General features: G+C 37.7%; 1 protein-coding gene across 1 annotated transcript in view; it reads left to right on the top strand.

The window, feature by feature from the left end:
- The first annotated feature begins 6,510 nt into the window (after positions 1-6,510).
- Mns1 (meiosis specific nuclear structural 1) overlaps positions 6,511-27,675 on the top strand; it is a 35,063-nt gene continuing 13,898 nt past the window's right edge. Inside the window, exons 1-4 of the mRNA XM_021237190.2 lie at positions 6,511-6,530; positions 6,906-7,127; positions 10,392-10,519; positions 19,695-19,797. Of these exons, the coding sequence (XP_021092849.2) occupies positions 7,002-7,127; positions 10,392-10,519; positions 19,695-19,797 (357 nt within the window). The 5' untranslated portion in view covers positions 6,511-6,530; positions 6,906-7,001. The remainder of the gene's footprint in view (positions 6,531-6,905; positions 7,128-10,391; positions 10,520-19,694; positions 19,798-27,675) is intronic.

Genomic DNA, 27,675 nt, shown 5'->3' with positions numbered 1-27,675 from the left:
TGGAGACTGGATAAAGAAAATGAGGTTTTTTTAATAAAATGGAGTACTACTCAGCCATAAAAAACGAGAAATTATAGAGACATTTATAGCTAAGTGGATGCACATTGAGGTGATACTCTTAAGTGAAATAAATAGGACACACATGTATAAATACTGAATAGTTTCTCTGGTGTGAGAAACTGAAAGTGTAAATAAGGACTAAATGTATAATAGGTAATGTGAAATAGGAAGAAAAGGGGCAAAGGGGAAGGAAGTGGGAGGACTAGGGGAAAGGACAGAAGGGAATGGGATTAATACGAGAAAATGGAAAACTAGGAACAAAATCTTTATAAATACGGAGGAATGGAGGGGTTGAAGGGAGGGCTGGGCAAGGGTGAAAAATAAGAACCAAGAGAGACTATGTAAAGGTGCAAATTTCCAATGATGAATGTCATTATATTGTATACCTAAAATGTACCAATGAGTAGAATGAATAATCGATAATGCAAAATAGGAAGAAAAGGTCCAAAGGGGTAGGGGTAGTGGGAGGGGCAGGGGAAAGGAAAGAAGGGAAAGGAAAAATGATGAGAAATGGAAAAAATAGAAATAAAGTCTTTGTAAATAGAGAAGGGTGGAGGGTATGAAAGGAGGGCTAGGAATGGGGAAAAAATAAGAACCAAGATGCATCATGTAAAGGTACAATTCCCAATGAGAAATGTAATTGTGTTGTATACCTACAATGTACCAATAAAAGAATTTAATAAAAAAAAAAGAAATGGAATGATTTGCCTCTTGTGTAATAAAAAAAAGAAGCTAAAGAAAAGAGCAAATTAAACCAAAAGCAAACAGAAAGAAGAAAATAATGATGACAGATGAAGAAAACAATGGACTCTGAAATAGAAAACTAATGGAAAATTAGTAAAGGCAAAGTTCGTTCTTTGAAAATGTAAATAAAATTGATAAAACTTTTACTGGACTGATAAAGAACAGTAATTCTCTAAAGTAATTTCTTGTTAGAGGTTTCTCTATGAGCACCACAATAATATTATTTCAACCATCTGTTAATTTAACAAATATTTAGCACTTACTATACGCTAAGTGCTATCTTACCTGGTTGGGATACATCAGTGTTCAAAAAAATTTCTGATAGCAGCCCAGTGAAGAAGTTTTAATTAAGGGCTACCTTATGAGAAGCTATATATAAGCCAGACTCTTCAGGAGCAAAAGAACAAAACAAGAGGCATTAGAATACCTGCCTTAAAACATACTACATGGGCCAGGGATTTAGCTCAATGGCACCGTGCCTGCCTCACAAGCGCAAGGTCCCAAGTTCGATCCCCAGTACCACAAAAACAAAAAAACCCAAACATATTACAAAGTTGTAGTAAACAAGAGTGTGGTATTACCATAAAAAGATACATTTACCAATGGTATAGAACAGAGATTCCAGAAATAAATAGCTAACACATCTAGTCTACTGATTCTCAACAAAGGTGCCAAAAACATATATTGGAGGGAGTCTTTTCAATAAATGGTACTGGAAAAATTGGATATCTATGTGCAGAAGAAAGAAACTGCTCTCACCAGTTTCAAATATCAACTCTAAATAGATTAAAGTCTTAAAGGTAAGTACTGAAATGATGGTACTACTAGAATAAAACATAGGGAAAATGCTTCAGGATATTTGAATGGGCCAAGATTTTTTTGGATAAGACCGGAAAAGCAGAGGAATCAAGAGCAAAAATAGGCAAATGGGATAACATCTGCATAGCAGACGGACAGTGTTTCATTTACACAGCAAACATTCAACAGAGTATAGCAACAACCTACAGAATGGAAGAAAATATTTGCAAACTCTACCTCCAACAAGAGGTTGATATCCAAAATATATCAGGAACTGTAAAAATTCAATAAAAAAGGAAAAAAACTGGGAAATAGATTGAAACAGATATTTCTTTTTAAAAAAAGATATATGAGTGGCCAACACAGTACATGAAAAAATACTCAACATCATTGATCAAAGAAATGCAAATCAAAACTCTGCTGAGACACCACCTAATCCCAGTAAAAATGGATTGATAAGACCACGGAAAACAAGTGCTGAGGAGAAAAGGGAACCCTTGCACACTCTTGGTGGGAATGTGAATTAGTTCAGCCATTGTAGAAAATGGCATGATGGTGTGGCAATTCTTCAATAAATTAAAAATAGAACTATCACATGATCCAGAAATCCCACTACTGGTTACATCTACAGAGGAAATGCAATCAGTATGTTGAAGAGACACCTGTATTCCTATTTTTATTGCAGTACTATTCACAATACCCAAGAAATGGGAACAATTTGACTTCCATTAATGGATGGGCAAGTGAGGAATGGTACATATACACAGTAGAATGCTATTCAGCAACAACATGGATGGAACCGGAGATCATTATGTTAAGTGAAATAAATCAAGTAGAGAAAGACAGTACTGCATGGTCTCACTCAGATGTGGAATCTAAAATTGTTGACCTCAGAGAAGTTGAGAGTAGAGTAGTGGTTATCAGAGATTATCGAGATGGAGTGGGAGGGTTGGGGAAAGGGGGTACTAAATTAAACTAGAAGTTCTGGAGTGCACAGCAGGGCAACTGTAAATAACAATAGTATACTGTATATTTCAAAAAGCTAGAACAAAGGATTTTGAAAGTTTTTACAATAAAGAAATGATGTTTGAGGAGATAGACGTGTTTAACCTATTTTGCATTATGCAATATATACATGTACCTAGACATTAGATAAGAAGATATACATTTTTTGTAGAGTTCCTAAGGTTGTTAGATTAATAGGGGATTAAACACATGTAGTAGTTACATCTTGGATTCACAATGTTTTGCATTGTAGACATGCTACTGTCAATTTTATATTTGTGGTAACTGTACATATAAGACCCATGAAAGACAGAAATATTGCTAACTCCCTTCTACTACATCTCTTACAAATTTTCTTCTCATGTAGCAAAAAAATTTGAGTCTAAAGTGAGTTAAAGGCCCAGAAAGATTATCTAACTTGCTATTAATCTCTTTACATTTCAGTTTGGGAACATTCTATTGATATACTTTCATACTGATTCCTTGGTTGTATCTATCTACTGATAAGCCCACCCAAGTCATTCTTTGTTAACAGTGTTTTTAAAATTTCTCTACTCATATTATGTATCTGTTCTTCCCTATTATCAACATTTTCCAGCCCACAGTGTATTTGTCAGTTATTTAAAATTCCCACCTAACAATATTCAAATGTGTTATAGTTCAATCTGATTCTGATGCCTACTTTGTCTTTTAGCAAATTACCTTTAGCCTTGTAGTTTTTGTTGTTGTTTAAAGCTGAATGTGAGGTACTGGACAACATGAGCCTAGGCTTTTAGTGTGACGTGAGGTTTTACATATGACCAAGCGTTGGGGTCTGTTTAATGTTTGCTGTAGCTGTAGATGCCAGAGACTTCAAACTCATCTTGGTTTTTGCCGCTCGTTGTTGTCTTTGGATTTTTGTAAGAATTCTTTGTCTGATTGGCATACGAAAAGATTTCATGAAAAAAACCTCAGTTGCACATGAACTAGCACAATGAACAAGTGGGATCTCTTCTTATTAAAAAGCTTCTGCAGGGCCGGGGATTTAGTTCAGGGATTTTGCCACCTGCCTCGAAAGCACAAGAACCCGAGTTCGATCCCCGGTACCAAAATAAAAAAAAAAAACCTTCCACACAGCAACAAAAACCACTAACAATGTGAAGAAACAACCTACAATGTGGGGGAAAAAAACTCATCTGCTGCTCCTTAGACAAAGTTCTATCTAAAATCTATAAAAAACTTTAAAAAATCAGACCTCCCAAATTTAAAGACCCAGTCCAAAAATGGGCATCTGAAATGAACAGACATTTCTTAGACAAAGAAATAGAAATAGCAAAGAAACATATGAAAAAATGTTCAACATCACTGGTCAATCGAGAGATGCAAATGAAAACAACGCTGAGATTCCACCTCACCCCAGAAAGAATGGCTGCTATCATGAAATCAACCAATAACAAATAATAAATGCTGGTGGGGCTGTGGGGAAAGAGGAACCCTGCTCTGCTGCTGGTGGGAGTGCAGACTGGTGCAGACTGCTGGTGGAAATCAGTATGGAGTTACCTCAAAGAACTAGGGCTTGAGGTCCCATTTGACCCAGCTATTCCCCTGCTAGGTATCTTCCCCCAAAGAATTAAAAGAATCATACCACAGTGATATATGTGCACCCATGTTCATGGAAGCACAATTTGTTGTTGTTGTTGTTGTTTTCTGGTCCAGAGGATTGAACGCAGGACCTTGCGCTTGTGAAGCAGGTGATGGAACCACTGAGCTAAATCCCCAGCCCTCTCAATTTGTAATAGTTAAAATTGGAAGCAGCTCAATTGCTCATCAACTGGATTAAGAAAACGTGAGGTTTTTAAAAATAAAATGGAGTGCTACTCAGCCATAAAAACGAGAGATTAGAGACATTTATAGCTAAATGGATGCACACTGAGGCGATACTCTTAAGTGAAATAGGACACAGATGTGTAAATACTGAATCGTTTCTCTAGTGTGAGAAACTGAAAGTGTAAGTAAGGACTCAAAGGTATAATAGATAATGTGAAATAGGAAGAAAAGGGGCAAAGGGGAAGGGGAAGTGGGAGGGGGAGGGGAAAGGAAAGAAGGGAATGGAATTAATATGAGAAAAGGAAAAAATGGAAACAAAGTCAAATCTTCTAGCAGTAATCTACTGCTATACTGGAACCTTACAGGTGTGGTGTGTGGGAAAGAGGAAGTGTTCTACTATGATTTTAAGATTCATTCTCAGTCTTTTAGTACGAGCCTGACCTTCACAAGTGTTTCTTAGCTGCTCTGCACCACCACCCTCCCTTAGACGAGGCAGAAAATCTAGTGGAAACTGTAGTCAGAAAACTGTCCTTGCCCAGGTGAGATAAGATTAGCTCTGCTAAAATCTTTTCCCCTGAAAGTAGGCCTTTATTATGAGAAAGCTCTGAGGGTATTTCACAACTATTCTTCCAATCCTCACTAGAGCCACAGAAAATGTTTCTTGGTTCTTCACTACTTGAACCTGGAGGCACAATTTATGGAAGGGTGAAGACCCCCCTAAGAATATGCCCCCAGTAGTTTCTCTCATGCTAGTCCACAGAAAATCATCAGCAACTTCTCAAAATCATCATTTAAGTGTTTACACTAGTTGAAGGTTCTAGTGGCTTTTGCTTCAAATAAGTACATTTTGTCTCCGACTCTCTGGATTCTACTCTGTCCAAATTTCAGGGTGGTAATTTGTCCTACAACCTCATGTTTATGAGGGAAGCAAGAAAATTCACTGTTTTTTAATTTGTCGTGGTTGTTTCATTTTGGCTTGGTTTTGGGTTTAAGGTTGAGAGTGATAACTTCCAAGCTTTTGATACATGTAAAAACTTAAAAGTCCAACATGTTATCAATCTTTAAACAGACATGACTTCAAATTGGGATGACAAATTAAATCAAGTTATACTACTACGTTTTAAAACAAATTTAATTTTGACAAGAGTTCTCAAAGTGTATCAGTATATCTGACTTTTTGGACCCATTCTTGTTCTTAAATTCCATTTAAAATGGACCTTAGAGTTTGCCAGTGAAATAAAGCAGCCCCAAATCCTGCCACTATGTATGCATTTGGCTCTCTTCCTTGGCACCTGGACCATAGCGCAAAGATGCACGTACCTTAAGACATTTGTCCCCCAAAGCGTACAGACAGCTTCTGTGAAGGCTGGGATGCAGCAAGGAAGGCCGCCCTTGGGGCTCTGGGACGGAACCGGGATACCGGTCCCCAGCCCAGCGGGGAGGCCGGAGGGAGCAGGATACTCGCGTGGGAACTGGCTTCGCCTCAGTACTGAGCTGCAGATGAGTATTTATTTGAAAATAGTTTCTACAGGCCTCGACTGGGTCCTAAGCCTCAGAGGGAGGCGGTCCGTGGAAAATCTTCAACCCCCCAGCAGCCCGCGGAGGACACGCGTCCCTTAGTTTGAACTTGGGGCGATCTGACCTATTGGGCCAGTGGAAGTAGCCCTCCGGCGGCTCCGAAGAAGCTCGATGCCGATTGGGTCTCGCCTCGTCCAATGGGAAGCAGCGTCATGCGCGGGTCGCCGGCGGCCGTTGCCGGGACACCGCGTAAACACCGAATTTACGGCGGGAGAGGGGACCACGACCGCGGCTGAAGCCCGGTGCTTCGATATGTGAGTGGAGGAACCTGCCTTTTCGTCAGCCAAGATGGTGAGCCACTTGGGGGACTCTAAACTGAGTGTATTTAATTATTGTTTATAGCTTGCCTGCTTCTTAAAAAGGATTCGAAGTGCCTAATGTGAGAATGAAGCTGGAAATTTGTATTTGCTTTCATTATAGAAACTCTCTCCGCGGTTCGCTTCCTCTTCTGCACTCGTTAGATACGTCATTAAATCTGCCTATAGATTATCGGCTCAAATATATGGAAATGAAAGTCCGAGAGAGCAGCGGTTGACCCAGTAGGTTTATATTAGGCACCAGACCAGTCTCTGAACAGGACTTTGTGGCCCTGGGGTGGGGTGGTGGTTGGAGTGAGAGGAGGGGTGAATTCCTTCGGTGGTGCTGAAGAGTGAGGTCTGTGGAGCTCGGCTGCCTGTCTTTGAATCCTAGTAGTACTTTTGTTTAAATACTTTTACTTTTCATGCCTCACCTATAAAATAAGGAGTATTAGTACCTATTTGATTCATCAATGTATTGATCAGGCACGTTTAATATTTTGAAGGAAACCAAAACTTAACCTGTTTTTGTATCGTTTGGTACAGACATCATTGTGATTTTTCAAATGAGCCTTTGGAATATTGGAGTATGCATACCTTTGTTTTTTTCTATTATAGGCTTCCAAAAGGAGAATTTTGAGCTTTAGTGAAAGGCATCAAAAATTAGTAGATCAAAACTACTGCAAAAAATTGCATGTGGAAGCATTAAAAAAGATGGAGAGTCAAGTCAGGAACCAAATTGTGCAGAATGAAAATGATGAACGTGTTGAGCACAAGAGATTCCTCAGATTATTACAGGATGAGCAGTTTGAGTTGGATATGGAAGAAGCCATCCAAAAAGTAAGTTTTAATATTCCCTGTTAATTTTATCATTTGTATATTGGCAATGATGAAAGACAAAGTTAGTACTGGAATTGAGAAGCTAGAGAGACCAATAGCAGGTAAATGTGCTTCATTTTGAGTCCTTCCAGGTGAGTGGTAGAGAGCTGACTATTTGGAGCCAAACTGTCTTTGAATCGTAGTACTGGTTTATTTTAGCTGTGGATCCATAGGTAACTTGCTTTTACATTTTACGCTTCATATGTAACATGGAAAATAATAATGATACCTCCTACTTAGGATTATTTTAATGAATAATATGTATAAAGCCCTTAGAATAGTGCCTTACAAGAATAAGCATTTTTAAAACATAATTGTGAAATTTGTAATTATTGATTTACAGTTTTATTCATGTAAGTACAATTATCATGCTTTAAAATTTCTGAGAACAAAAACTGAAGGATGCCTTTTTGAATTACTAAAATTAAACAAGTATATTCTTAAGTGGTACAAAATGAAAATTTATGTATTAAGTGTAAATTTACTTATATTTTTTAATTTTTGAAACACTCCTTGAAGAATTCAGGTACCATGAAATATGGAAGAAATTTATCAATGGTATGTCTGAATATTTTAGGGGATCAGAGTAGTAGATGAAAGGAAACAAGAAGGAGATATACAAAAGAAATGAGTTCTCTTAAATGTGAAAAAGGTGTTCACATATTTCATTATTTGAGTGCCTGCTATTCATTCAGCATTTTGTGGGATGATGTGGGGAGTAGCAAAGGCAGGTTTTAAAAATGGAATCCATTCCTCTCCTTTCCAAGTTCAGGAGTTTAGACATGAACACAAGAAGCCACTTGGGATCCATGAAGATTGCTATAATAATAAAAAAGGAAAATAATTATTTGTAAAAATGTGGAGAATATGATCCTTTTTACATTCGAGTGGAAATGTCAAGTGGTGTAGTGGCTATGGAAAGTAGTTTAAAAGTTCCTCAAAAAGTTAAGTGCAGTTACTATATTACTCAGCACATAAAAACATACAGATGATTATCCATAGCAGTTTTATGAGATCCTGAAAGTGGAAACAAATGCCAATCAGCTGATGAGTAAATAAACAAAATATGTTATGTCTAAACAAGAGAATATTATAGAGCTATAACAACAAATTACTGATATATGCTAAAACGAGGTTGAACCTGGTAAACATTATGTTACATGAAAGACATAAAAAGGTACATACTGTATGATTTCATTTATATGAAATGTCCAGAACAAGTACATTTATAAAGACAGAAAGTAGTTTAGTCTGTGCCAGGTGTTACAGAAGGGGGTGGGTGAGAGGAATGCCAAGTGATATTAACAAGTACTCTATAGGTTTCTTTTTGAAGTAGTGTAAACATTCCGGAATGTTGAAAATTTATGGGGTGTGATTGAAAATACAGTGAATGTTTAAATTGAAACATTTATTACAGTAAAGGACACATTGCTATCAGTTTTCCCCAAAAATATTCCCTGCCCTATGAACACACTTATCCCATCATTCTTGCCACGTTCTGAGCAGTTCTGGAAGATCTCTTTCATGAGTGTCTTTAGTTGTGCTGTTATGGTTGCTTCAATGTCCTGAATTGATTCAAACTATTTATTTTTCACGGCCATTTCACTTTGAGGAAGAACTAGAAGTGCTATGGTACCAGAGAATGGTGAATAAGGTGGATGAGGACCACCGTCATGATTTCATGAGCCTATCTTTCTGTTGGATGGCACTCAGCAACATTCACTGTTTTTGATCACATGTCATCTGCTTTGATCACAGTATGAAAGAGGACTTCCAGAATTCCTTCAGAAAATGGCAGTAACAATAAGATAAGGGATTTTTAAGCAAGGGGAAATAGTTGGAGGTGGATTAATAGTAATGTGTCTTACACATGTGCAATAACTTTTTTATTTTTAAAAAATTAAACATTCACTGTATATTTTGATCATATTTCATGTATCTACAGTATATCTTCCAATACATAATATTTATAACACTTGGTAACTATAAATTGTTTTATCTGTAAATGCCAAAACTTGAAAGCAATCAAGATGTCTTGATAAACTTACATCTGTCACTCATTGGCTTAAAGTTTTTTTGCTCAGTGCAAATAAAAATTATAAACAGGCAAAGTGCAGCTCTTTTAGTATTGACAGCCCTGATCTCTGAATGCCAGTAGCTGTAATTTCTTAGGCTTAGTGATCTTTACCACTTGGAGTCAGCAGCTATCGGCAGACCTGAGAGACTCCTCTGCCCATCAAAGATAGCAGCTCCAGGCAAGTCTCTTGTTCTCCGTTGTTCTCTGTATGCTATCTACCTTCAGTGTTACCAGCCTCCACTCCTGGCTGCTTTTGGTGCCAGTGGCCTTTAGTGTTAGCAGTTCTTAGTAGAACAACTCAGCTTGCTCTCCTTGAGGTAGAAAGCATGAATGAAGAAAAATACGCCATGCAAAAGAGACTTTATTAGGACTTGCTGTGCAGCATAAGAGGTATTAGTGCATGGACTGACCCACTGGAGATATGGGGGGAAGTTGCTTATCTAGAAGAAAAGGGTGGATGTTTGCATGCGCAGTGTCAGACTTTCTTTTTAATCATGGGTGGGGGCTGCTTCTCATGGACCTCATTAAGGATGGCTACAGAGAGGCAGAGTCATCCAGAGCGCCTGTAGGGTGAGGTCATCTGTGGTAGACCTGTGATTGAAGCCTGCAGTTGCTGAAGCACATGTCTTCTAGAGTGGCCATGGGGCATCTGCCATAGCTGTGGCCAGCTGCAAGGCATTTGGGGTAGCCATGGAAGAATGAAAAAAAATAAATGAAAAGTATCTTCTGGAAGAATTGGGCCATTCCTGTTGCACATCTAGACAGTGTGGATGGGACATAAGATACCAGGACATGTTGGAACTTTAAATGCATTTTACTAAGTGAAAGTCACTTGGAAAAGGCTACATTCTGTGTGATCCCAGCAGTATGATATTCTGGGAAAGACAGAACTAGGAAAACAGTAAAAAGATCAGTGGTTGGGGAGGGTTTATTTTAATATTTTCTTAATGTTGGTGATGCTTAAAATTTTTACCATGATAAAATGTTTGAAAAAGTATTTGTTAAAATAATATTTTATATTTAAAAATAGTTAAATAGTTGACTCTTGCTCTTAAAATATGTAGTTTCTTGTTATAAAACAAATCCAAACATTGATAGAGAAAATCTGATTCTGGAGAAAAAATAACTAAGTTATATTCTTTATTCAGGCAGAAGAAAACAAGAGATTAAGGGAACTCCAGCTTGAACAAGAAGAAAAATTGGCTCTGGAACTGGCAAGACTAAAACATGAAAATCTAAAGGATGAAAAGATGAGGCAGCAAGTAAGAGAAAACAGGTATCTTAGTTTTTACTACTTTCATTTCTTTAGTATTTATCAATAAATATTATGTAATCCTTAATACCTGAAAATGAAAATCTCTTTGTTTATACTATTACGTACTATTTTGCCTGGAAATGCTGGCTTTAGTCCAGAAATATTCAATTTTGAAAATAAGTTGCATTCATAGTAGCATAAATATTTATAGTGAAAATTAAATATCAGTCCCTTTTGCCCTTTCCCGTAAGTGTAAATTTTTACCCTTACTATAAAAAACAGACTCATGGAATCCTGGAATATATTTATTAATGCTATCTGTTGTGGCTTGTATCTAGATGTCCCCCCTAAGGCCTCAGGCCGTCATAGATGGGGCTTTTCAGAGCTGGTTAGATCTAGGGGTTGTGATCCTGGGAATAAGAGTGTGTGCTACTGTCCACTGATTGGTCTGGCATAGTTCTGGGTTTGGATAATGAGAAGGCCCACCCTGGGTAAGGGTGGCACTACCCAAAAAGTTTGTAGCTTGGATGGGATAAAAGGAAAAGGGAGGCTGCTTTTGCTGCTTTCTGCCTGCCTTGCCATGCACTTTATTTCTTCTGCAATGCCCCTGTGACATGCTGCCCTGCCTTGGAGCCAGCCGATAATGGACTGAAACCTCTACAAACTATGAGCTGAAATAAACCTTTCCTCCTTTCATTTGTGGGTGTCAGATATTTTGTCTCAGCAATGAAAAAAGAAACAGACAATCCCCAAGACTGAATTACTTCCCAGGGACAGCCACGTCACACTGTTGATCCACACTTAAGGGCCAAGTAAGTGCCCATCCTGTATATGTACAGTTGAATATGTTGGAGATTTACTTTGATAATTGTTCTACCTTGTTTTAATTGAGTAGAACTTATGAAAAACATTATAGAGCCATGGAAGAGCTTCGGGGGTTTGGAGTTTCCTTGTATATGTGTAGTAAATACAGCCACTGTATTTTTCTCAGTCTACAACTTTAATCAGATTCTCAAAGCAATTATCCTTAGAAAAATAAAAGTACTACTAAAATCTGCATATTGTTCTGGTCTCAAAATATCCTTTTGGACTCTTAATTCTCCAATTATTATTTATTATTCATGATTTTATGTATTCTGACGGTGAAATAAATATTTCTTCATTTGTCTAATTCACTGATGATGAATTCAATAGAATTTCCACTTAGAGCATTATACACTGATTCAGATAAATGTTCCCTCTGAGAACAGAAAATCTGAAGAAAACACAAAAATAAGAACTGGGACGGGAAGGAAACTAGCATGATGAGCTTGGCATTGGAGGCTGCGCTTCTCCTGGAGGTTTCTGCTGATTCTAAAAGTATGGCTGACTTATGTGAGGCAGCACTTGGCCAATAAGCACATGGCTAACATGTTTCATAGCTTTCTTCAAGCTTTACATGTAAGATTTCTGCACATTGGTATATATTATCCAGTAATCTGATTTGTTTTATTAGATAAGATGTTGATGAATAGATATTTTGTGATAGGTTAGTGTAAACTACAGTAGAAAGCATGGAAAGACACATGGGTGGAAAAATACAGATGGGAACTTAAAAGAGTTATGGGCTAGGGTGGAAGCTATTAACAGATTTATTTATTTATTTATTTTGGTACCAGGGATCGAACTCGGATCCTTGTGCTTGCGCAGCAGGCGGCAAAACCACTGAGCTAAATTCTCAGTCCTTAATAACAGATTTATATACAGTAATTTTAGTCCTGGTAGTAGAGGTGAAAGAGGGTGATGCAGAGAATTATTTGTAGAGACACTGACAAAGAATTTTCTGAAAATGATTAAAAATTCAAGGCCAGGATTTAGCTCAGTGGTTCCACTGCCTGCCTCGCAAGTGCAAGGTCCCAAGTTCGATCCCCGGTACCAAAAAAAATAAAAATAAAAAACATAAAGCCATAGGTATGAAACTCAGTAAATAATACTCTACCTAAACTCATCCTTATCAAACTTCCAAAATCCAAGTTTATAAAATCCAGTTTTTTAAAAAAATCATAAAAACAATAAAGCAGCTAGAGAAAAAGTATATTAGCTTCAAAGAAACAACATGAAGGAGTATGAATTTTGAATAGGAACAGTAAAAATTGAAAGTAGTAGGGTCTGGTGGTGCACACCTGTAATCCCAGAACACAGGAGGCTGAGTCAGAAGGACTGCCATGAGTTGGAGGCCAGCCTGAGCTATGTAGTGAATTGGCCAGCCTGGACTACATAGTTAAGACCCTGTCTAAAAATAAATAAATAAATAAGTGAATCTAAAGAGCTGAAAGAAAATTATAGCCCATGCAGAATTCTATACCTTGCTAGAATTTTCTTCAAACTTAAGGCAAAGTGACTCGATTTAGCAATCTTAGTAGTATTTCACAATGAATTTACTGCCTCTCAGCAGTGTCAAAATTGCCAAGATTTTATAAATTTTCTGCATAAGTCATGCTAATGTTTTGGATGACATGCAGAATTGACTTTCTTAGATTGGTATATTCAACTACAAATTGGCAGGCCTAAATTCAAGGAATTGTTTGCTGTGACACTTAAAATGTATCCTAAGTAATTCACAATCACCTATGTTAAGTTTAGACTCCTTAAATTTAAAAGGAATTAATTTTTTTTTATACCAGGATCGAACTCAGGACCTTGCACTTGCGAGGCAGGCACGGTGCCACTGAGCTAAATCCCCGGCCCAAAAGGAATTAATTTTTAAAACCCAGGATAAATTTTTCAAATCTTTATTTTGAAAATATTTCTTTTTTTTTGGTACCAGGGATAGAATTCGGGTCCTTGCACTTGCAAGGCAAGCGACAGAACCACTGAGCTAAATCCCCGGCCCTTGAAAATATTTCATGAAGTTCAGAAGTTATGAGACTTATCTATTTTGAGCACAATATTATAATCTAAGAAAATATTTAAAGACAGTTTAATCACTAGTTTTAACTGGAGTTGGGAAACTATTTTAAGGAATCCTATTTTAATGATGCCTCTAATCAATAATTATAATTAATTGTACAACCAATTAACTTTTTATTATAGTTAATGCAGAATTCATAACTATATTCATCGCATGATTATATTATTTATATTTATTACCATATATTTATTATGTAGTTAAAAATAACTTTGTGGAAGCAAAAACAGGTACTTCATATATGATTTGTATTTAAATTCAGCCAAAGCAGCTCAGAAAGACAGTTTTCTCTTATTAATGCCATTACAGATTCTTTATGTTTCAGAGTGATAATCAAACTGTTAATTCATAAAAAGTAGATGAGATGGATTAGAAAACAACACAAAAGGACATTTTTTGATAAAAACAGTATTGATCACTAAGAATCCTGCATTAAAAGAAATACTTCAAGTTGTTTAGGTAAAAGAAGAAAAAACTGTCCCAAGCTTAATTTCAGAATGACAGGAGGTAAATGTGTAGTAAATTTAAGGAAATTTGCATGTATAAACTTCTAATATAACCTTTTTTTGGATTTAAAATATGTAAAGAATTAAAAAAATAACAAAAGTGAAAGAGGGCATGAATAAAGTTTCAGTGGTCAAGAGTCTTTCATTGTGTAGTAAATAATGGATCAATCTCAACAGAGTTGAAATAAAGAACATGCTGTAATCTCTATCATAAAAGTATGAAAATACATAACAAATTAATCATATAGGGCAATAAATGTGAAAACTAAAAAACGATGAGTCCAAAAGGAGGCTGTGCAGAAAACAGTTAATATAATAGGTTTGAGATCTGCCTTAAAAAGTCCATCTCTTCAGTTTGTTTCTTGGTAGGCTTCTAGAAACTAGGATTTTAAGTAAGTTTACATTACAATGACTAATTAAGAGTGACTCCTTGTGCCTAAACTGTTTGTGAAAGCAGAGTATACTTTATTCTGAACATTGCTTTTCTTCTGTGATTCTGGAATTTAGGTAGTGCTAGGTAGAGGGTGCCTAAGTAACCAACCCCCAATAAAAACCTTGGCCACTGAGTCCCTGGGGATCTTCCCTGGCAGACGCCATTTCCCGAAGGTTGTCAAAACTCATTACTGGTGAATCCAGTGTGTCCTGCGTAACTCCCCTGGGAGAGGTCTTTCAGAAGCCTGCACCTGGTTTCCTCTGAATTCTGCCTGTGTGCCTTTTTTTCTATGCTACTTTTGGTCTCTATTCTTTCAGTGGAATACGTGTATAGTCATATGCTGAGTCCTGTGCGTCCTCCTAGTGAGCTATCTAAACTGAGGGTAGCTGTGGTACCCCACCAAAGAAGCAAAAAGAGAGAAAAGAAAATAGAAGGTACTAAGTTTGTAAATTTAAACTTAACTATATTAGTTGTTACAGTAGACATATTTGAATCATTTACCAAAATAGATGATATGTTGTACCAGAATAAAATTATCAAGAAATTATCAAATTCATACATACTATGTTCTCTGGCTTCAGTGGAATTAAACTAGATATCAGAAACCAAAGACAACTGATACTCTTTATATGTTTAAAGATTTTAAAAGTACATTTCTAAATAGCCTTTGGGCCAAAAAGTAATCAAAATTTAAATTAGAAAATATTTTTAAGTGAATAGAAATGAGAACACCTCATGGTAAAAGTTGTAAGGTTGATGTCAGTAAAATAGCAGTGTAGGCAGCTCAAGGCCCCTTTCCTTCCCCACCCCTGTTCCCTGTGAGAAACATTAAAACAAACAACAGTAAAACAACAATAATAAAAACAAAACACAAACAAAAACAACCAAGGAGAAACTATAAGAACAAACTGTGTAAGAACCCTGGATAACACCCAAAGGTGACAGTAACCAGCCAAATGCTGAATCAAGAAAAGGTGGTGGTTTTCCTTGCTCTTGTGGGACCCCCATCTCAGCTTAAGCAGTCTTGAGGATAGCAGCTCATGTTCTGTTCTGAGTTTGAGACCCTGGTCCCTGGCTCAGGAGGAAGCAGTGTACACCTTTTGTATATGTCTGTTCTAACCACCTCTGTGGAGCACTGAGACTGATAGATTGTTTTCACCTAGCAAGAACTCACTAAGGCAAGAACAAGTTGTAGCTCTGATAAGGATTAATATGCAGAATATATAAAAAAATAGCTACAATTCAATAATAAAATAGCCCAATTCAAAAATGAGCATGCCATTTAAATAGACATTTTCCCAAAGAAAATACACAGTGATAATAAGTACATGGAAAGTTATTCAGTATCATTAGCCATTAGAGAAATACAAATCAGAGCCACAACAAGAAACTGTTTCACACCTGTTGATGCAAGTGGACAATAACAGGTGTGGCCAAGAAAGTGCAAAATTAGAACCTGTAAACACTGCCAGTATGAAAATAAAATGTGGAAAAAGTTAAACAGATACCGTATGACCCAAAGATTTTACTCCCAGGTTTATCTACAAAAGAATTGAGTACTTGACTGAAATGAATTCTTGTGTGCCAGTGTTCAGTGCAGCATTGTTTACTGTAGTCAAAAGGTAGAAACAAGCTGAGTATCTATCCATCAACAGATGAGTGGGTAAACAGATGTGGCAGATACACAAATGCAGTATCATCCAGTATAAGGATGAATGAACTTCTAGTTCATGGCCACAACATGAATGACTATATAAAACACATTACACTAAGTAAGCCAGACATAGGACAAATATTGTATAATTCCACTTACTTGAACTAGGCAGATATAAAAAGTAGATTAGTAATTACCAGAGGCCAGGGGAAGCATGGAAGAGGGAGTAGTTGTTTAATGGGTGATGAAAAAAGCATTGGAAATACTGTTGATGGTTACAGAACATTGTGAATGTAATTAACACCAGTAAATGTTATACTTGAAATAGTTAAAATGAAAATTTTCCCATTATTGTATTTTTTCACACTAAATAAGTTGGAGGATTAAAAAAGTACACCCTAGATCTTTCAGGATGTAGCTAAAGCTGTTCCGGTAGGGTAATTTTTAATCTGAAATGACTACATTAGAAAATGTGCTAGTTGGAATTAGGAAATAATCAGCAAATTCCCTTCTGAAATGATTACAGAAAGAATGTAGGAGGAGAGAAAAGATAAAGATAAAAGCTGAAATAAAGGAGTTAGAGTACAAACGTAAAGTAGAATAAACAAAGGCCAAGAATTATGTCTTTTAAAAGGCTAGTAAAATTGATAACCTCCTGGCAAGAATGATAAAGAATAAAAGAGAATGCAAAATAACAGTTTTAGGAATGGGCAGGGGATAGCAGTATAGGTCATAGACACATTTACTAGATGATAGCAGAATATGATGAACAGTTTATGCAGATGCTTGAAAAATTAAATGGAATAAATTGCTAGACACCACATTTTACCAAACAAGAGCAAATAGAACAAGAAGTACTCAAGGAATATTCAGGAAAACAAGGAGAAGTAGAAACCTAAATATTCCTATAAATTTTAAAGATAGTGTATCTATATCTTGTCTGCCAAGAAATCTATAGGTGGAGATGAATTTTAAACATTTGGGAAGAAGCAACACCAATTTTACATAATTTTGCAGTTATGTTCTGAAATATTGTATTAGTTAATATCAAATCCAGTGGCATATAAGAAAGGTTACCCATCCTGACCATATTTAACTTATTTCAGGAATGTAAATTTGGTTTAACATTAAAAACCAATAAATGCTAGCAAAAAGAATCAACAATTGGGATCTCATCTTATTAAAAAGCTTCTGCACTGCAAGAGAAACCACCAACAGAGCTAAGAGACAACCTACAATGTGGGAAAAATATTTTTTTTGTACCAGGAATCGAACTCGGATCCTTGCGCTTGCACAGCAGGCAGTGAAACCACTGAGCTAAATCCCTGGCCCGGGAAAGATACTTTTACCAGCTGTTCCTCAGACAAAGGTCTATTATCTAGAATACATAAAGAACTAAAAAAAAAAAAAAAAAAACAATCAGGCCCCCCAAATATAAAGACCCAATTCAAAAATGGGCATTTGAGATGAACACATTTCTCAGATGAAGTAAAAGCAGCAAATAAACATATGAAAAAATGTTCAACATCACTGGTCATTTAAGAGGTGCAGATGAAAACATCGCTGAGATTCCACCTCACCCCAGAAAGAATGGCTGCTATCAAGAAATCAACCAATAACAAATGCTGGTGAGGTTGTGAGGAGAAAAGAACCTTCTCCATTGTTGGTGGGAGTGCAGACTGATGCAACCACTGTGGAAATCAAATGGAGATACCTTAGACAACTAGTATTAGAGGTCCCATTTGACCCAGCTATTTCTCTGTTGGGTATCTTCCCAAAAGAGTTAAAAGAATCATACCATAGTGATATATACATACCCATGTTTATAGTGGCACAATTTGTAATAGCTCAAACTTGGAAACAGCCCAATTGACCATCAACTGGAGACTGGATAAAGAAGTGGGGTTTTTCTTTTGTGGGTTTTTTTTTTTTTTTTTTTGGTACTGGGGATTGAACTCAGGTCTGTGTGCTGTGCAGCAGGTGAAGAAACCATTGAGATAAATCCCTGGCCCGAAGATGTGTTTTTTTAATAAAATGGAGTACTACTCAGCCATAAAGAATGAGAAACTAGAGACATTTATAGCTAAATGGATGCACACTGAGGCCATACTCTTAAGTGAAATAAGTAGAACATACTTCTAAATACTAAATAGTTTCTCTGGTATGAAAAACTAAAAGTGTAAATAAGGATCAAAATGTATAACTGATAATGTGAAATAGAAAAGGTCTAAAGGAGTAGGGGAAGTGGGAGGGGTAGGGGGAAGGAAAGAAGGAAAAAAAATATGAGAAAAGGAAAAAGTGGAAACAAAATCATTGTAAATAGGGAAAGGTGGAGAGGGTAAAGTGAGGGCAGGGGAATGGGGAAAAAATAAGAACCAAGGTAGATCATGTAAAGGTACAAGATCCCAATGATGAATGTAACTGTATTGTATACCTAAAATGTACCAATAAACTTAATGGAAAAAACCCCCAATAAATGTAGCTCATCTGTTAACACAATTATATAAACAGGATATGAATATATATATATATATATATATACATATATATAAACAGTGGATATGAATCAGTGTCACTGTGATTAAAACAAAGTTTAACAAACTAAGAATAAAAGGTATCTTATGGAAACAGCATATTTAGTGGTAAAACGTGAAACACTTTCCCTCTGACAGACAAGGGATGCTTGCTCTAAAAAAAAATGAAAAACAACTTCTGCTAATGCATTGTACACACTAACCAGCACAATAAAACAAAAGAAACAAAAGGTATGATAAGGCAGTAAAAGAATAAAGCTTTAATTATTCACAGATGCCTTGATTTTATGTAGAAAATTAAAAAGAATTTACAGATAATTCAAATTAGTGCTAAATGGATGTTAAATGTGAAGTTATTATATAAACATTTTCTATAAATCAGCAGCAATTAGAAAATGAAATCTGAAAAATTGTAATCTGTTCAAGAACATAAAAAACAAATATCTAATGAAAGATATAAATTACTGTATCAAAACAAAACACAAAGGTCTGGGATTGTAGCCCAGTGGTAAAGTGCTTGCCGTGGTAATGTGTGAGGGGCTGAGTTGGATTTCCAGCTTTGTAAAATAGACACAACCCACAAATATAAACCATTATTGATAGACTTCAAAAAAACCTAAAAAAGTAGAAGGATACCATGTTTAAGCAATGGAAGACTCAGTGCTGTAGAGATATCAGTACGCTCCAAATTGATTTATGAATTCAGTGCAATCTTAATCAGAATCCTTGCCAGTTTTGTTTATTGTGAAATTTGACAAGCTGAGTCTAAAGTAGAAATGGAAATGCAAGTACTGAGAATTGCTTCTTTTTTTAAGACTAAAATTGGGGACAATTGCTCCAGGTTATAAAGACCTATTATAATCTATATGAGGTAAAATAGTGTGGCATTGTTATAAACAAATAGACAAATAAAATAGAATAGCTTAGCCTGAAGATTTAAGTCTGTAATGCCCCAAGGTACCCATTAAATGTAATGAATTGTTACTTCTTCTGTGGATCTAAAGTGGTACCAGTTGTGTACTTTTTCAAAAAAGTAAAAATATAGAAGGAACTCAGTTTTTTGCGAAGTTTACTTTTCTTATGAACTTCACATTTAAATTTAATTTATTTTTTCCCCCACAGTATTGAGCTCAGAGAATTGGAGAAGAAATTAAGAGCTGCTTACATGAATAAAGAGAGGGCAGCCCAGATTGCAGAAAAGGATGCCATTAAGTATGAGCAAATGGTAATATTGTTTCTGGTCATTATGTTTTTTGTTTTGAGAAACATAAAATTTTCATTTAGAAAATTTTAAAAAACAGGTTTTTTTTTAACATTGTTACATTCTAGAAAGAACTCCCACTGCTAGATTTCCCAAGTACTTGTACACTTTTCAGATCCTGAGGATCTTCAGTGAATTCATATGAAACCTCCCTCAACTTATTATCAAAGCTTTTCAGAGTCTGTGTAACTTCCAGCATTCTTTATGGCCTCTACCTGGTTATTCTTCCACAAAACAGTATAGTGTTAATTGTTAACAAGTAGTACTATATTTTAGAATGTTATGTTTTTATTTTTAAAGTGTTTTATAATTTGATAATTTTATGAAGCATGCTTGAAAAATATGATGAAAGTTTAAAGTTTTAAAAGTTAAAGTCCTTTTTCATGAGGGTCTTTAATTGCATTCTTGTGGCTGCCTCAATTGCCTGGATTGATTCAAAGTATTTACTTGTCATGGTCATTTTGACTTTGGAGAAGAGCCAGAAGTTGCATGGTGCCAGCATCTGGTGGATAAAATGGATGAAGACATATGGTAATGTTTTTACAAACCTGCTTTTCCACTGAATGATTCTTGACAGCAACATTCGCTATATTCTCTATCAAGTGTTATAAAAACACAAAAGAGGACTTCCAGAACCACTTCAGAAAGTAGCAAGAACAATGAGATAAGCATCTTTCAAGTGAGAGGAGAATTAATGACAGTGTAAACATTCAGCATATATTTAAATTATAACTTGTCCATAGGAAACTTTCCTGTTTTAAAAAGGAATCTTTTCCCCAGGTTTTTCTGTGTTTTTATCCCCTTTTGTAACTCCTCATATGCTGCTGCCAATTCATGTACCTGACATTTAGAGTGTGGGTATGATTTTTAGGGATAGGGTGCTTCTTTTCGTAAGTGTCATGGATAGTGCTGAAATAGAGGTACCTGAAAATGACTTAAGGTTAGGGTAGGTTTAGGGTTAGGGTGTTAGACAGCATTGAAATTGAATGCCTGTGTGTTCAAGTGTGGGTTGGAAAGTTAGTATTTACATAAGTTCATGGTGACTGTCAGGGATAATGTCTAATTTCAAGTACCAGGGTATCGGAGTTTGGTCCTGATGCTTGGGGTTGGGGTTAGGGTTAGGATTAGGTTTACGTTTAGCGTTCGAATTGATGTACCTGACGTTTGGAATGTTGGTATGATTTTTAGCGTTTGGGTTCTTCTTTTCGTAAGTGTCATGGATAGTGCTGAAATAGAGGTACCTGAAAATGACTTAGTGTTACAAGAGGATAGGGTTAGGGTTTGGGATAGGGTGATAAATAGCATTGAAATTTAAATGCCTGTGTCTTCAAGCGTGGGTTGGAAAGTCAGTATTAGCGTAAGTTCATGGTGAGGGTTAGGGAGAATGTCGAATTTCAAGTACCAGTGTTTTGGAATTTGGTCCTGATGCTTGGGCTTAGTGTTAGGGTTACGATTAGGTTTAGGTTTAGGGTTCCAATTCATGTACCTGCCATTTGTTATATTAGTGTAAGTTTTAGCTTTTGGGTTCTTCTTTTCATAAGTGTCATTTATAGAGCTGAAATAGAGGTACCTGAAAAGAGTTAGTGTTAGGTTAGGGTTCGGGTTAGGTTTAGGGTTAGGATGACAAATAGCATTGAAAGTAAAATGCCTGTGTCTTCAAGTATGGGTTGGAAAGTTAGTATTAGCATAAGTTCATGGTGATGTTTAGGGATAATGTCAAATTTCAAGTACCTGGGTATTGGAATTTGGTCCTGCTGCTTAGGGTTAGGGTTTGGTTTAGAATTGTGGTTAGATTTAGGTTTCCAATTCATGTACCTGATGTCTGGAGTGTGGGTATGATTTTTAGCGTTAGGGTTCTTCTTTTCATAAATGTCATGGATAGTGCTGAAATAGAGGTACCTGAAAATGACTTAGGGTTAGTTTAGGGTTAGGGTTAGGGTGACAGACAGCATTGAAATTGAAATGCCTGTGTCTTCAAATGCGGGTTGGAAAGTTAGTATTACCATAAGTTCATGGTGAGGTTAAGGCATAATGTCGAATTTCAAGTACCAGGGTATCGGAATTTGGTCCTGATGCTTCGGGTTAGTGTTAGGGTTAGGATTAGGTTTAGGTTTAGGGTTCCAATTGAGGTACCTGTTGTTTGGAATGTTGACATGATTTTTAGTGTTTGGGTTCTTCTATTCGTAAGGATCAGGTATAGTGCCAAAATAGAGGTACCTGAAAATGAATTACGGTTAGTGTAGGGTTAGGGTTCGGGTTAGGTTTAGGGTTAGGGTGATAGATAGCATTGAAATTGAAATGCCTGTCTTCAAGTGTGGGTTGAAAAGTTACTGTTTGTGTAAGTTTATGGTGATATTTAGGGATAATGTCAATTTTCAAGTACCTGGGTACTGGAAATTGGTCCTGCTACTTAGGGTTAGGGTTAGGTTTAGGATTATGTTTAGGGTTCCACTTCTTGTACCTGACATTTGGATTGTGGGTGTCATGTTTAGGGTTGGGTTCCTCTTTTTGTAAGTGTCATTGATAGTGCTGAAATAGAGGTAACTGAAAATGACTTAGGGTTAGTGTATGGTTAGGGTTACTGTTAGGGTTAGGGTGATAGATAGCATTGAAATTGAAATGCCAGTGTCTTCAAGTGTGGGTTGGAATGTTAGTATTAGAGTAAATTCATGGTGAGTGTCAGGGATAATGTCGAATTTCAAGTACCTGGATATTGGAATTTGGTCCTGCTGCTTAGGGTTAGGGTTAGGGTTAGGATTAGGTTTCGGTGTAGGGTTCCAATTCAAGTACCTGACGTTTGGAGTGTGAGTATGATTTTTAGGGTTAGGGTTCTTCTTTTCATAAGTGTCATGGATAGTGCTAAAATAGAGGTATCTGAAAATGACCTTGGGTTAGTGTAGGGTTAGGGTTTAGGTTTGGGTTAGGGTTCGGGTGAGAGGTAGCATTGAAATTTAAATGCCTGTGTCTTCAAGTGTGGTTTCGAATGTTAGTATTACTGAAAGTTTATGGTGAGGGTAAGGGAGAATGTCGAATTTCAAGTACTTGGATATTGGAATTTGGTCCTGCTGCTTAGGGTTACTGTTAGTGTTCATAGTAGGTTTAGGTTCCGGCTTCCAATTCATGTACCTGACGTTTGGAGTGTTGGTATGATTTTTAGGGTTAGGTTTCTTCTTTCCGTAAGTATCATGGATAGTGCTGAAATAGAGGTACCTGAAACTGAGTTAGGGTTAGGGTAGGGTTAGGGTTAGGTTTAGGGTTAGGGTGATAGATAGCATTGAAATTGAAATGCCTGTCTCTTCCAGTGTGGGTTGGAATGTGAGTATTAGCCTAAGTTCGTGGAGAGGGAGAGGGATAATGTCAAATGTCAAGCACCTGGGTATTGTGATTTGGTCCTGCGGCTTAGGGTTAGGGTTAGCGTTAGGAGATGGTTTATGTTTAGGGTTCCAATTCATGTACCAGACGTTTGGAGTCTGGGTATGATTGTTAGGGTTAGGGTTTTTATTTGTGTTACAGTCATGTATAGCTCGTAATTAGCGGTAACTGAAAATGACTTAGGGTTCATCTTGGGTGAGGGCTAGGGTTAGGGTTAGGGCCAGGGTGATAGATAGCATTGAAATTGAAATGCCTGTGTCTTCCAGTGTGGGTTGGAAAGTTAGTATTAGCATAAGTTCGTGGAGAGACTGAGGGATAATATAAAATGTCAAGTACGTGGGTATTGGGGTTTGGTCCTGCGGCTGAGGTTTAGGGTTAGGGTTACGTGTAGGTTTATGTTTAGGGTTCCAATTCATATACCTGACGTTTCGACTGTGGGTATGATTGTTAGGGTTAGGGTTGTTCTTTTCGTAAGGGTCATGGATAGTGCAGAAATAGCAGTACCTGACGATGACTTAGGGTTCGGGTAGGGTTAGTGCTAGGGTTAGGGTTAAAGTCAGGGTGACAGATAGCATTGCAATTGAAATGCCTGTGTCTTCCAGTGTGGGTTGGAATGTGAGTATTAGCATAAGTTCGTGGGGAGGGGGAGGGATAATGTCAAATGTGAAGCACCTGGGTATTGTGATTTGGTCCTGTGGCTTAGGGTTAGGGTTAGGGTTAGCAGGAGGTTTAGGTTTAGGGTTCCAATTTATGTACCTGACGTTTGGAGTGTGTTTATGATTGTTAGGGTTAGGGTTCTTCTTTGTGTTATGGTCATGTATAGCTTGGAAATAGCAGTACCTGAAAATGACGTAGGCTTCACCTTGGTTGAGGGCTAGGGTTAGGGTTAGGGTCAGGGAGATCGATAGCATTGTAATTGAAATGCCTGTGTCTTCAAGTATGTGTTGAAATGTTAGTATTTGTGTAATTTCGTGGGGGAGGGGGAGGCATAATGTGAAATGTGAAGCACCTGGGTATTGTGATTTGGTCTTGCAGCTTAGCGTTAGGGTTAGGGTTAGGAGTAGGTTTTGGTTTAGGATTCCAATTCATGTACCTGACGTTTGGACTGTGAGTATGATTGTTAGAGTTAGGGTTCTTCTTTGCGTTATGGTCATGTATAGTTTGGAAATAGCGGTAGCTGAAAATGACTTAGGGTTCATCTATAGTGAGGGCTAGGGTTAGGGTTAGGGTCAGGGTGATAGATAGCATTAAAATTGAAATGCCTGTATCTTCCTGTGTGCATTGGAAAGTTAGTATTAGCATCAGTTCGTGGAGAGAGCCTGAGGGATAATATAAAATGTCAAGCACATGGGTATTGGGATTTGGTCCTGCAGCTTAGGGTTAGGTTTAAGGTTAGGTGTAGGTTTATCTTTAGGGTTCCAATTCATATACCTGACGTTTCGAGTGTGGGTATGATTGTTAGGGTTAGGGTTCTTCTCATAAGGGTCATGGGTAGTGTGGAAATAGCAGTACCTGAGGATGACTTAGGGTTCGGGTAGGGTTAGTGCTAGGGTTAGGATTAGGGTCAGGGTTTTAGATGGCATTGAAATTGAAATGCCTGTGTGTTGCAGTGTGGGTTGGAATGTGAGTTTTAGCGTAAGTTCATGGGGAGGGGGAGGGATAATGTCAAATGTCAAGCACCTGTGTATTGTGATTTGGTCCTTTGGCTTAGGGTTAGGGTTAGGGTTCGGAATTGGTTTAGGTTTAGGGTTCCAATTTATGTACCTGAGGTTTGGAGTGTGGGTATGATTGTTAGGGTTGGGGTTCTTCTTTTCGTATGGGTCATGGATAGTGCGGAAATAGCGGTACCTGAGGATGACTTAGGGATCGGTTAGGGTTAGGGCTAGGGTTAGGTTTAGGGTCAGGGTGATAGATAGCATTGAAATTGAAATGCATGTGTCCTCCACTGTGGGTTGGAATGTGAGTATTAGCGTACGTTTGTGGGGAGGGGGAGGGATAATGTCAAATGTCAAGCACCTGTGTATTGTAATTTGGTCCTTTTGCTTAGGGTTAGGGTTAGGGTTCGGAATAGGTTTAGGTTTAGGGTTCCAATTTATGTACCTGATGTTTAGCGTATGGGTATGATTCTTAGGATTAGGGTTCTTCTTTTCATATGGGTCATGGATAGTGCGGAAACATCGGTACCTGAGGATGGCTTAGGGTTCGGTTAGGGTGAGGGCTAGGGTTAAGGTTAGGGTCAGGGTGATAGATAGTATTGAAATTGAAATGCCTGTGTCTTGTAGTGTGGGTTGGAATGTGAGTATTAGCGTAAGTTCGTGGGGATGGGGAGGCATAATGTCAAATGTCAAGAACCTGGGTATTGTGTTTTGGTTCTGCATCTTATGATTAGGGTTAGCGTTAGGAGTAGGTTTAGGTTTAGAGTTCCAATTTATGTACCTGACGTTTGGATTGTGGGTATGATTCTTAGCGTTAGGGTTCTTCTTTTCGTATGGGTCATGGATAGTGCAGAAACAGATGTACCTTAGGATGACTTAGGGTTCGGGTAGGGTGAGGGCTAGGGTTAGGGTTAGGGTCAGGGTGATAGATAACATTGAAATTGAAATGCCTGTGTCTTCAAGTTTGTGTTGGAATACTAGTATTAGCGTAAATTTGTGGGGAGGGGGAGGGAAAATATCAAATGTGAAGCACCTGGGTATTGTGTTTTGGTCCTGCGTCTTAGGGTTAGGGTTAGCGTTAGGAGTAGGTTTAGGTTTAGGGTTCCAATTCATGTGCCTGATGTTTGGAGTCTGGATATGATTGTTAGGGTTAGGGTCCTTCTTTGCGTTAAGGTCATGTATAGTTCGGAAATAGCAGTACCTGAAAATGACTTAGGGTTCATCTAGGGTGAGGGCTAGGGTTAGGGTTAGGGTCAGGGTGATAGATAGCATTGATATTGAAATGCCTGTGTCTTCCAGTGTGGTTTGGAATGTGAGTATTAGTGTAAGTTCGTGGGCACGGGGAGGGATAATGTCAAATATCAAGCACCTGGGTATTGTGATTTGGTCTTGTGGCTTAGGGTTAGGGTTAGGGTTAGGAGTAGGTTTAGGTTTAGGGTACCAATTTATGTACCTGACGTTTGGAGTGTGGGTATGATTGTTAGGGTTGGGGTTCTTCTTTTCGTATGGGTCATTGATTGTGCGGAAATAACGGCACTTGTCGATGACTTAGGGTTCGGGTAGGGTGAGGGGTAGGGTTAGGGTTAGGGTCAGGGTGATAGATAGCATTGAAATTGAAATGCCTGTGTCTTCCAATGTGGGTTGCAAAGTTAGTATTAGCGTAAGTTCGTGGGGAGGACGAGGGATAATGTCAAATGTGAAGCACCTGAGTATTGTGATTTGGTCTTGCAGCTCAGGGTTAGGGTTAGGGTTAGGAGTAGGTTTAGGTTTAGGATTCCAATTCATGTACCTGACGTTTGGAGTGTGAGGATGATTGTTAGAGTTAGGGTTCTTCTTTGCGTTATGGTCATGTATAGTTCGAAAATAGCGGTACCTGACAATGTCTTAGGCTTCATCTTGGGTGAGGGCTAGGGTTAGGTTTAGGGTCAGGGTGATAGATAGCATTGATATTGAAATGCCTGTGTCTTCCAGTGTGGTTTGGAATGTGAGTATTAGTGTAAGTTCTTTGGCATGGGGAGGGATAATGTCAAATGTCAAGCACCTGTGTATTGTGATTTGGTCCTTTTGCTTAGGATTAGGGTTAGGGTTCGGAATTGGTTTAGGTTTAGGGTTCCAATTTATGTACCTGAGGTTTGGAGTGTGGGTATGATTTTTAGGGTTAGGGTTCTTCTTTTCGTATGGGTAATGGATAGTGTGGAAATAGCGGTACCTGAGGATGACTTAGGGTTCGGGTAGTGTTAGTGCTAGGGTTAGGTTTAGGTTCAGGGTGATAGATAGCATTTTAATTGAAATGCCTGTGTCTTCCAGTGTCGGTTGCAAAGTTAGTATTAGCATAATTTCTTGAGGAGGGGGAGAGATAATGTCAAATGTGAAGCACGTGAGTATTGTTATTTGGTGTTGCAGCTTAGGGTTAGGGTTAGGGTTAGGAGTTGTTTTGGGTTTAGGGTACCAATTTATGTACCTGAGGTTTGGAGTGTGGGTATGATTGTTAGGGTTGGGGTTCTTCTTTTCGTATGGGTCATGGATAGTGTGGAAATAGCGGTACCTGAGGACGACTTAGGGTTCGGGTAGGGCTAGGGCTAGGGTTAAGTTTAGGGTCAGGGTGATAGATAGCATTGAAATTGAAATGCATGTGTCCTCCACTGTGGGTTGGAATGTGAGTATTAGCGTACGTTCGTGGGGAGGGGGAGGGATAATGTCAAATGTCAAGCACCTGTGTATTGTGATTTGGTCCTGTGTCTTAGGATTAGGGTTAGCGTTAGGAGTAAGTTTAGATTTAGGGTTCCAATTCATGTACCTGACGTTTGGAGTGTGG

This window comes from Heterocephalus glaber, unplaced genomic scaffold, assembly GCF_053883595.1.
Source record: "Heterocephalus glaber isolate CG9 unplaced genomic scaffold, H.glaber_assembly_v1.0 deba00001689, whole genome shotgun sequence".
Classification (NCBI taxonomy): Eukaryota; Metazoa; Chordata; class Mammalia; order Rodentia; family Bathyergidae; genus Heterocephalus; species Heterocephalus glaber.
The sequence above is the reverse complement of the archived record's forward strand: the minus strand, read 5'-3'. Positions and strand labels throughout refer to the sequence as shown.